The 10,145-nt window shown below is 53.0% G+C and overlaps 1 protein-coding gene across 1 annotated transcript; it reads right to left on the reverse strand.

Annotated features, from left to right (window-relative positions):
• Positions 1-290: 290 nt before the first annotated feature.
• On the reverse strand, positions 291-8,405 carry ECH1 (enoyl-CoA hydratase 1). The gene is made up of 10 exons (XM_047836659.1): positions 8,289-8,405; positions 7,446-7,641; positions 7,219-7,307; positions 2,417-2,541; positions 2,281-2,329; positions 2,016-2,080; positions 1,327-1,397; positions 1,163-1,234; positions 764-914; positions 291-583 (listed from the first exon to the last, which is right to left on the reverse strand). Exons 1-10 carry the CDS (start codon positions 8,326-8,328, stop codon positions 479-481), a joined length of 963 nt encoding a protein of 320 aa, XP_047692615.1. The 5' UTR covers positions 8,329-8,405; the 3' UTR covers positions 291-478.
• Positions 8,406-10,145: the final 1,740 nt, after the last annotated feature.

Raw genomic sequence — 10,145 nt, forward strand, 5'->3', positions numbered from 1 at the left:
GAGTGGGTGCCAGGCAGGGTGAACGGAGCTCTGGAGCCTGGAGCAGGCAGGGAGACCAGCCGTAGCCCTTAGGCCTGCAGAAGACCCTGACTTTTGCTTGCCCCGCCCCTGCCAGACTTTCTATTGGCCCTGGGCTGCCCACTGCCAGCTCTAAATGGGCATCGCCTGCGTGGCTCCCATTCCCATTGGCCAAATCTCTGTCCCCAACATTCAGCACCGCTGAGGGCCGTGGGCGCAGGCGCATCTTGGCTCCTTGCTGCCTCTCCTCTCTTTGCAATAAAGACACCGGGTTCCTTAGGTAGCTTTATTGTTTGGGTGAAGATAAGGCCCTGGGCATGAGGAAATCAGTGTCCCAGCTATAAATTGGGAGATCAGGCATGAAGGCACGGAGGCGACGATCCTCACTAATCCTCCTTCTCTGTGGATGAGGAAATGGCATGAGGTGGGACAAGGGGCAAGGCCTGGCCCTTGGGGGCTCTCAGAGCTTGGAGAAGTTCACGCTCTTCAGGTCCTTCTTCTCCAGTGTAGCCTGGACAGACTTAACGATGTCCTGGGTTTGCAGCATGCTCATGTTCCAGGTGGCCTGGATGAAGAGGGTGGAGCATAATGGCAAGGGCAGGGAATGGAGTTGGGCCAATGAAAAACAGGGAAGAGACAGCGCACCAATCGGAGGGCAAGGCCTGCAGAAGTCTGCTTGCAGGGGCCCTGATTGGTCGCTCTGGGACTGGAGAGGGGCTGTGATTGGCTGGACGGAGAGCCTTACCATGTAGTTGAGACTCTCGGCCACGGAATGGTTGCGGGAGTAGATCAGGTTGACTTTGGTGCTCTGCACTGCCACAGGGCTCTTGGTGGAAATCTCTTCCGCCAGGGTGAAGGCTGCCTCAAGCATGTCCTCCTTGTTTGGGAACACCCGGCTGCGGATGAAGGGAATCCGTAATGGGGTGTGGGGGTTCTGGGAAGGTTCCCACGGATGAAGAATCGGCCAACCACAGTGGAAAGCGGAAAACCGCCCAGTGAGAGAGACCAATCAGAGCAGGGCACTGGACCCCAGAATAAAGAACTGACCACCCAGAGAGTGGAATCTGTGAAGATACACGGGGACCCAAAGAGCCCTGCCCAGGTTGCGCCCGAGCCTTCAACCAGCCCAGGCCTCGGCCCCTACCTGACCAGACCACTGCCCAGGGCCTCATCAGCCATCATCTTGCGGGAAGTGAAGGCCAGTTCGTTGACCAGGCTGCAAGAAAGCGGGGAAAGCCTATCAGGGGACGGCCCTCATCCTGGGCCCGGGAGATGCCCGGGGTCCCCTCCCTCGGCTGCTCCGCTCACCTCTGGTTTCCGATGACTTTGGGCAGTCGCTGCAGCGTTCCCACATCAGCTGCCAAACCTATGTCCACCTCCTGGGGCGGGCCATCGTATCAGAGCTTGGTTTGTGCCCGATACTGCCCCCCACCGTGTAACCTCAGTGCCAGTGAAATCCCGTATTTACTGTAGAGGCACATTCCACACCCACCTCAGAGACTGCCACCCCCCCCCCCCCCCCCATTTCATTGCCATCCACATGCTTTCACCCAGGTAACTTCTTTCAGCCTAGAATACAGCCCACTTCCCAATTCCTCTGCCCTCCCAACTTCTTAGGGTCGGCCACGTCTATCTCCAGAGGGAAGCCCTCAAACTCTGCCCATCTGACCCCCTTCCTGCCTCTGCAGGTTCCATCCTGTCTGCGTCCTCTCCAGGACTGATCCCAGCAGCAACCCCAGCCGCATCTCCACCCCCGTACCTTTACTCACTCCTAACCCCACGTAGACTGCATGGCCTCCCCTTGACTTCCTTCATGGTCAAAGTGTTACTTTTTAAGGTGCAATTCTGCTTGACTCTTCCGTGAAGCCCTCCCTTCTCTCCCTCCCTCTCCCCCGCTCCCTTAGCCTCCCCTGTCACTGCTCTGCCCCCACCCAGCCACTCACTGCCCAGCTCTATGCCAGATCCGAGGACACAGAAGCTCGGGGAGGATGGCTCACCTTCACCTGGAAGAAAGCATCCTGGGCACAGTACCGGATGTCACAAGCAGTGACGAGGTCCACGCCTGCAAGGTGGAGGCCAGGGGCATTAAGCAACCACAGGAACCAACCCCTCCTCCCAGGTGGTGGGGTCGCACCCCTGGACCGAGTTGAGCTAGCAACTGATCTGAGGCTGGCGGTCAGTGGCCGAGGCGGAAGGGCGGCAGCCAATAGGCGCCCGGCCAGCGTGGGTGCCCGGATGCATGGCGGGTGTCTGCGTACTCACCCGCACCAACACAGGCCCCGTGGATGGCGGCGATCACCGGTTTAGGGCACTGCAAGGGAACGGACGGGGGTGGTGGTCAGGGCTGGCCTGGAAGAGGTGGACGGGGCTGGGGGTGGTGCCCTGCCTGCCCCTGCACCTTCTCGATGACATTGAAGCTCTCTTGGCATCTGCTGATGAGGTTACGGAGCTGCCAGCTGATGCGGGCCACATCATCTCCTTGGGGCTGGAGGATATCCGAAGCTATGTCCATGAGGTCGATGCCTGGTGGGGAGGCACGAGGAGGCTCACGTAGTCCCCCGCCCCCCCCCCCCAGGCACCCTCCCTCCCCATCCACTGCCCCAATTAGCGGTCAGGACTCAGACTTGGCAGATTTGAACCCCCAAACCACCGCCAGTGTTTCGAGAAAGCCGCTCACACATGGCTTTGCCAGGGATCGCATATGGGGTGTGAAATACATAAACGCTGACATTGATAGGGCCGTTACTCACTTTATCCTCACAACGACCCTATGAGGTGGCTATTACCATCGCCAGTTTTACTGGGAGTAAACTGAGGCACCGGACATTAAAGTCACTTGCCCAAGGTCACACTGGCTTGTGAGTAATGGCACTGGAATTGTAAGCCCGGGACCATGCACTGGCTCCAGAGGTCATGCTTGTCACCATTATGCCAGATGGCACAGGAGACAGGCTTTTGGCAGGAGTCAGTGGTGGGAATGGTCCCTCAGAGAGAAGACTCGAGAGAGAGAGCAAGTTTTCGTGGCTCCAACTGCAAGACGATCCCAAGTCTAACCTTTGTTCCACTAATCCTTCTCCATGACCTCTACTCTGGCTAAAATACTTTCTCCTGGGCTCCCTGTTCCCTGCCCCGACCATTTCCCACACACAGCCAAGAGAACTTGTGAGCATGTCAGGGGGGCCTTTTCATCCCTCCCACCCCACTTACTTAGAAGAAAATACAAGGTATGTGCCGGGACCTTACCAGCCCTCCTGAACACTGTCCCTAGCCCATTCCTTTGGGCACAGAGGCCTCCAACCATTCCAGGGCCGCCTGGGTGGCTCCGTCGGTGAAGCATGTGACTCTTGGTTTCAGCTCAGGGCACGATCTCGTGTGGCTCGTTGAATTCGAGCCCCGTGTCAGGCTCCACACTGACTGTGCAGAGCCTGCTTGGGATTCTCTCTCTCCCTCTCTCTCTCTGTCCCTCCTCTGCTCTCTATCTCTCTAAATAAATAGATACACTTTAAAAAAAAAAAAAGAAGAAGAAGAAGAAGAAGAAGACTGACCCCATCATTCTGTCCAGGCCACAGCCCGAAAGTCATCTCCTCAGAGAAGCCCACCTCAGCCACGCGGGCTAAACAGCAGCCCCGTCATCCTCTATCTCATTTTCTCTGTCTCATCTCCTACACTGCCTTCTTGTGACCACAGAATTATGTGCTTATTTCGAGGGCCCATCTCCTTTTCCAGGACGTGAGCTCTATGAGCGGAGGAGTTTTGTCTTTTTGCCCACTCCCGCATCCCCAGTGCCTGAACTGAGCCCAGGGCATAGGAGGTGTTCAGTAAGCAAACAGTATAGACAACAGTCCCTGCCCTCACTGAGCTGCCCCTCAGTGGGGGGAAGACAAACGAATAAGAAAATACATTTTGTCGGGTGGTGACAGTGCTAAAAGAAAACTTCAGCAGGGAAGTGGAATGGAATGTGTGTGTGTGTGTGTGTGTGTGTGTGTGTGCGCGCGCAGTGAGGGCTGTTGCAGTATTAAATGGGGTGGTCGTGGACCCTCTCATTGACAAAGTGACTTTTGAGTGAAGATCTGAGGAAGGAGAGGGAGGGAGCTATGGGGCTAGCTGGGATCAGAGAGTTCCAAATGTCAGGAAGGGCCAGCGCAAAGGTCCTGTGGTAGGAATGCCCCTGGGCTGTATGAGGAGCACGGGGGCGGTCAGCATCGCTGTAGTGTAGTGAGTGAAGGGGAAAGTGGGAAGAGCCAAGGTTGGAGAGCTTTATGGGGCAGAGGGTATGGGGCCTCACCGGCCAGGGGGCAAACTCTGGCTTTTTCTCTGAGGGAGGCCTTGCCAGGAGATGATTCTGAGCAGAATCATCCTTCACTTTTTTCTTCCTGGGGGTCATCCTTCTCGTTCCTTTGCCTCTGAACGATGCTATCTGACAAACCAGGAAAACCATTCCCACATCTGGCTACACCCCCAATCCTCTGGGGCTTCACTGCCTCCACAGCTGGTTGAAATAAGTGAGACCTGAGAATTGGGGGCTGAGGGGTAGGGCTAACTTGGTGCATGTTGAATACACGGAAGACAGACAGGATCACGCCCCCGCCTCCAGCCTTGGCCAGGCCACTTCCTCCTCTGGGCCTTGGGTTTCTCCTGCACAAAATGGGGGTAACACCCTCCTGAGAGCTGATGGAGAGATGGCAACAATTAAAGGCGAGAGACAGCCCCAGAGGCCCTTCACACCCCACTAATGGCATCACAGTTACCATTTCGGCACCTGCTGGCTTCTGCGCCCACGTCTGTGAAGCCTGGGCGACTCCGCAGAACCCATGCTGACTCCCAGAGCAAGCCCAGCTTGGCACTTGGGACACCTCCTTTCAGTGGCTTTTCTGGCTTCCCTGCACCACCGGGACGCGCACACCCTGGCTTTTCCAACCCCTCGCAGTAAAGGACCCCAGACCATGGGATCAGGTGTCCCCCTCTAAGGTACGAACTACTCGGAGTGCCTGGGTGGCTCCGTCGGTGAAGCGTCTGACTTTGGCTCAGGTCACGATCTTGAGTTTCGTGAAATCGGGCCCCTTCGTCAGCTCCGCGCGCTCTCTCTCTCCCTTTCTCTCTGCCCCTCACTCCCTCGAGTTCTTAAAAATATACATAATAATATACATATTATAATACATATAATATATGTACGGACCTGTATATGTGTATATACATATATTATATATGCGTAATATGGTACGGACCTGCCCACCTATGACAACTGCACGCGTGGTGTGGGTGGACAAGATATAAACCACTGCCCGACAGCATGGGGCAGATTCTGGAGGACGGAGGACGTCATCACTTAATTTCTTTCTTTCTTTTTTTTTTTTAATTTTTTTTTTTTTAGCATTTATTTATTTTTGGGACAGAGAGAGACAGAGGATGCGCAGGAGAGGGTCAGAGAGAGAGGGAGACACAGAATCTGAAACAGGTTCCAGGCTCTGAGCTGTCAGCCCAGAGCCCGATGCGGGGCTCGAACTCATGGACCGCGAGATCATGACCTGAGCCGAAGTCAGACGCCCAACTGACTGAGCCACCCAGGCACCCCTCTTTTTTTTTTTTTTTTTTTAAAGCAGGCTTCACACCCAGCGCAGAGCCCAACGCAGGGCTTGAACTCATGACCCTGAGTTCAAGACCAAGAGTCAGGACGCTCAACCGACGGGGCCACCCAGGCGCCCTAGGAAGTTAGCACTTAAAAGAAGGGACTGGCACCAAGTGAGGTGGGGGTTGTTAAAGTTTCTAGACTGCGGCGAGGTTGCAAGTGGTGCTTGAAGAACCAGAAAACAGAGTCCAGGGTGACCGTAGCTGCTGGAAAGTGTGGGGGGAAATTCCAGAAAAGAAGAGAGAGCCAGAGAGGGGAGCCCCAAATTCTGTGGATAAACTCTGCCCAAATCTCTTCCTGACCCATGAACCATGCATGCAGCCCAGCAAGAGATTTAAAAACTGATTCCAACTCGGCCGCTAACACAGGAACCTCCACCCTCTCTGCCGGGTCCAGGATAGCATCCAACTTCCCACGTCCTTCCATAGTCCAATATCCAGGGTATAATCCAAACTTATTCCAAATGCAAACAAAAAGAAGAATGAGACCCAGTTGTTCAAGAGAAAAGACGATGAACAGGGATTGACCCCAAAGTCACCCAGATGTTGGAATCGGGAAACAGGCACCTGGGTGGCTCAGCCAAGTGCCAACCCTTGATTTTGGCTCCGCTCATGATCTCACGGTCTATGAGATCGAGGACCCGCATCGGGCTCTGTGCTGACAACGCGGAGCCTACTTGGGATTCTCTCTCTCCCCCTCTCTCTCTGCCCCTCCCCTGTTCGTTCTCTTTTGCTCTTGCTTTCTCAAAATAAATGGGTAAGCTTTAAAGAGTTTTAAAACAGTGGTTATAACTATGATCAACAGTGCAAAGAAAAACATGCTTGCGGCAAATAACGAGATACGCAACTTCAGTAGAGAAATGGCGAAATATAAAAAAGAACCAAATGGAAATTTGAGAACCGAAAACTACAGTATCTGAAATTAAAAAAAAAAAGATCACTGGATGGGCTTCACAAGCAGAAAGCGATGACAAAGGAGTCAGTGAATGTGGTCAGGGGAAATGATCCTGTCTGAAGAACAGTCCCGTGGCACAATAAAACTTCGAACAGACATGTAATTGGAAATCAGTTCGTGTGTGTTAAATAATTATATGAAAGCATCTTATTATAATACACTTCAGTGACATGAAAAAAAACAACAACCGAGAGGTTAAGGGCCTTGGTCAAGATCAGACTTCAAAGCCCATCATCCTGTCCATATTCTGTTGGACTAACTTTGAGATTTGAATGCTTTAAATTAAAGAGAAAAAAAAAAGATAAAAGTGGAAGTTAGAAGCTGGTTAAAACCTTAATTAAGAAGCATTGTTTGGGGCACCCGAGTGGCTAAGTCAGTTAAGCATCCAACTTCGGCTCAGGTCACGATCTCACGGGTCATGGGTTCAAACCCTGTGTTGAGCTCCGTGCCGACAGCTTGGAGCCTGTTTTGGATTGTGTCTCCCTCTCTCTCTGCCCTTCCCCCAGTTGCGTCCTGTGCATGTCTCTCTCAAAAATAAATAAACATTAAAAAAAACAAAACAAAACATTGTTCCATTTCCAGGAGCAGTGGCAGGGGTGGGGGTGGAGAGCACCCGGTACCTGAAGTGAACAGTTTTCCTGCACCAGAGATCACCACAGCCCGGCAGTCAGGGTCTTGCGCTATCTTGCTGAAGCACTCCACCATCTCTCTGTGGAGGGGCAAGGAGGGAAGGGCTGCGTATCCCCTGCCCTCAGGTCACCTGACCCCCATGCCCCACCCCTGCCCACTCCGTCAGCCCCTGCCTCCTCCTGCAGGCAGGCCTCCCTCGGTGATCTGCAGGCCCTACCTCCAGCAGGCCCTGTTGATGGCATTTCTCTTCTCAGGCCGGTTGAGCTGCACGTGGAGAATGTGTTTCTGAGCAGCGGTCACTCGAAGGGACTCATAGCTGTGGTCTGGCGCTTCTTTGGGGGCCTCTTCTTGTGCGTTGGAGCTCATGGGGCGAAGGCTAAGGCTGAGACCCTGAGGAGTGGGAGCCATCAGGCCTGGGGAGACAAAGGAAAGAAGAGACTTTGATGACCCCAGATTGGGGTCACAGAGCCATCAAGGGCAGACGGCACATATTACTTCTCAGTGATGTCAGATTGGGGAACACAGGCCCCTAAGAAACCTCAAGGCAGGGGCGCCTGGGTGGCTCAGTCGGCTAAGCCTTGGGCTCTTGGTTTTGGCTCAGGTCATGATCTCACTATTCGTGAGTTTGAGCCCCAAACTGGGCTCTGCGCTCACAGCGCAGAGCCTGCTTAGGATTCTTTCTCTCCTTGCCCTCCCCCCCCCCCCCCCCCCCCGCGCTGTGCCACCTCACCCCCACTCACTCTCTGTTTCTCTCAAAATAAATAAACTTAAAAAACAAAAACAACTTGAAGATTAGGAGTGCACTTGTCAGTGGCCCCAGTGCCTGCACTACTTCGGGCCCTTTAGCATGGGAAGGAGGGACCCCAGACTGGGAATACCAAGCTGTCAGTCACCCTATTGTAAGACACAGGCCTGCAGAATTAGGGAGCTCTTTGGCTGGAAGCACGTGCACCCCTGTGTTGAAAGCGCTCAGACCGTGACCCGGGACAGGCTTCCCCACCCTACGGTGGCTACGACAGCACGACAGAGCTAGGGACTCCCAGAGGCTGAGGTGACTCACGCCGTATCAGCAGATCTCGGAACCTGAGAGAAACCGCCATCTCTGCCACCTCCGCAACTGAGTTGTAGTCGGGAGTGACCAGACAGAAGGAAGTCAAGGGGGCGGGCGCGAGGCCACCATGTTTGGCGAGGGCATTGATGCCGCAGCCTGACTGGCGGTGACGCCAGTATTTCCGCCATCTTTACTAAGGGCAACCGGAAATAGTTTTCTGAGCTCGCCGATTACAGCTTAGAAATGAGACCTTTGCCCCAGTAGGAACCTGGCCTGTTGCTGCCGGATAATTCATCAGGGGACTGACTTATACTGATGGAAAAATTGGAAACAGCTGAAATGTTCAAGGACGTAATGGCAGAATAACTGCAGCGCTGCAACTTTGTAATCATGCCCTTGTACCATGTTAACTGAAAAGAAAAAAATTGTCTAGTACTGAGTATAACCCACATAAGGGAATGAAAAGATAGACAACAGACGAGCCAACAATGGGCTGTCTGTGTAATCTGTTTGAGCTCTCACACCAACAACAGGTCGCACCATTTTTCACTGTATGCAAAGGAAACCGGAGCTTGGGGAAGGAAAGTCGCTAGTTCAAGGTTATCTGGGCTTTAGGAGTAAAGAGGGATTAATGTGGCTTTGAAGTTCGTGTTCTTAAAATAATTTCTTTAAAAATAAAACCGGGGCGTCTAGGTAGCTCAACTGGTTGAGCAGCCGAATTTGGTTCAGGTCATGATCTCCCGGTTTGTGAGTTTGAGCCCAGCGTTGTGCTGTGTGCTGGCAGCTTGGGAGCCTGGACCCTGCTTCGAATTCTGTGTCTCCCTTTCTCTCTGCCCCTTCCCCGCTCATGCTCTGTCTCTCTCTCTCTCTAAAATAAACATTAAAAAGAAATAAAAAAAGTTTATGGCTGCAAGGAGACTGTAGTTTCTCCTTTCCAGATGCTGTCTGCAACACCCTGGTGAAGCAATTTAGCCCATAAATGCCATGTGACTTCAGATGTTAATCTGTTTTAAAACCTCACGGGGCGGGGGGGGGGGGGGGGGGGGCAGGTGCCTCGGCAGCTCAGTCAGTTAAGTATCTGACTTCAGCTCAGATCATGATCTCATGGTTCGTGAGTTCAAGTCTTCAAGCCCTGCATCAGGTGAGCATGAGCCCTGCTTCAAGTAAACACAAGCTCTGCTTTGAGTGAGCCCTGCTTCTTTCTCTTTCTCTGCCCCTCACTCACTTGTGCCCTCTTTCTCTCTCAAAAACAAAACAAAAACTTCACAGTAAATCCCTGGGGCGCCTAGGTAGTTCAAGTCAGTTAAGCATCCAACTTGGAGCCCAACGTGGGGCTTGAATTCACAAACCACGAGATCATGACCTGAGCCGAAGCCAGCTGCTCAACCTACTGAGCCACCCTGGTGCCCCTCAGACTTTGGATCTTGGCACAGGATCCAAGGGATCGAGCCCGATGCTGATAGCATGGAGCCTGCTTGGGATTCTCTCTCCCTCATCCCTTGTCCCTCCCCCCATCCCAGCTCTTGTGGTCTCAAAAGAAACTTAAAAAACAAAATCACAGAAAACTCCCTAACTGGTTTTTCCTAAGATATTTTTTACTCTGGGAAAGAGAGAGTGCGTGCGTGTGTGCGCACGCACGTGCAAGGCAGGGGTAAAGAGGAAGAGAGAATCCCAAGCAGGCCTGGTGCTGTCAGGGCAGAGCCCAAAATGGGACTCGATCCCACAAACTGGGAGATCATGACCTGAACTGAAATCAAGAGTTGGACACTTAACCAAATGAACCACCCAAGTGCCCCAGCTAAGACTTTATTATTTTGTTTAATGTTTATTCATTTATGAGAAACAGAGAGACAGAATGTGAACGGG

This window comes from Prionailurus viverrinus, chromosome E2, assembly GCF_022837055.1.
Source record: "Prionailurus viverrinus isolate Anna chromosome E2, UM_Priviv_1.0, whole genome shotgun sequence".
Taxonomy (NCBI): Eukaryota; Metazoa; Chordata; class Mammalia; order Carnivora; family Felidae; genus Prionailurus; species Prionailurus viverrinus.

Excerpts from the sequence above, each read along its gene's own strand:
- ECH1 (XM_047836659.1), bottom strand. The coding sequence starts at position 8,328 with ATGGCGGTTTCTCTCAGGTTCCGAGATCTGCTGATACGGC. Across the intron at positions 2,542-7,218 it reads AGGAAAACTGTTCACTTCAG|GCATCGACCTCATGGACATA; the intron begins GTACCGGGTGCT and ends CCTCCCCACCAG. Across the intron at positions 1,398-2,015 it reads ATGCTTTCTTCCAGGTGAAG|GAGGTGGACATAGGTTTGGC; the intron begins GTGAGCCATCCT and ends GGCCCGCCCCAG.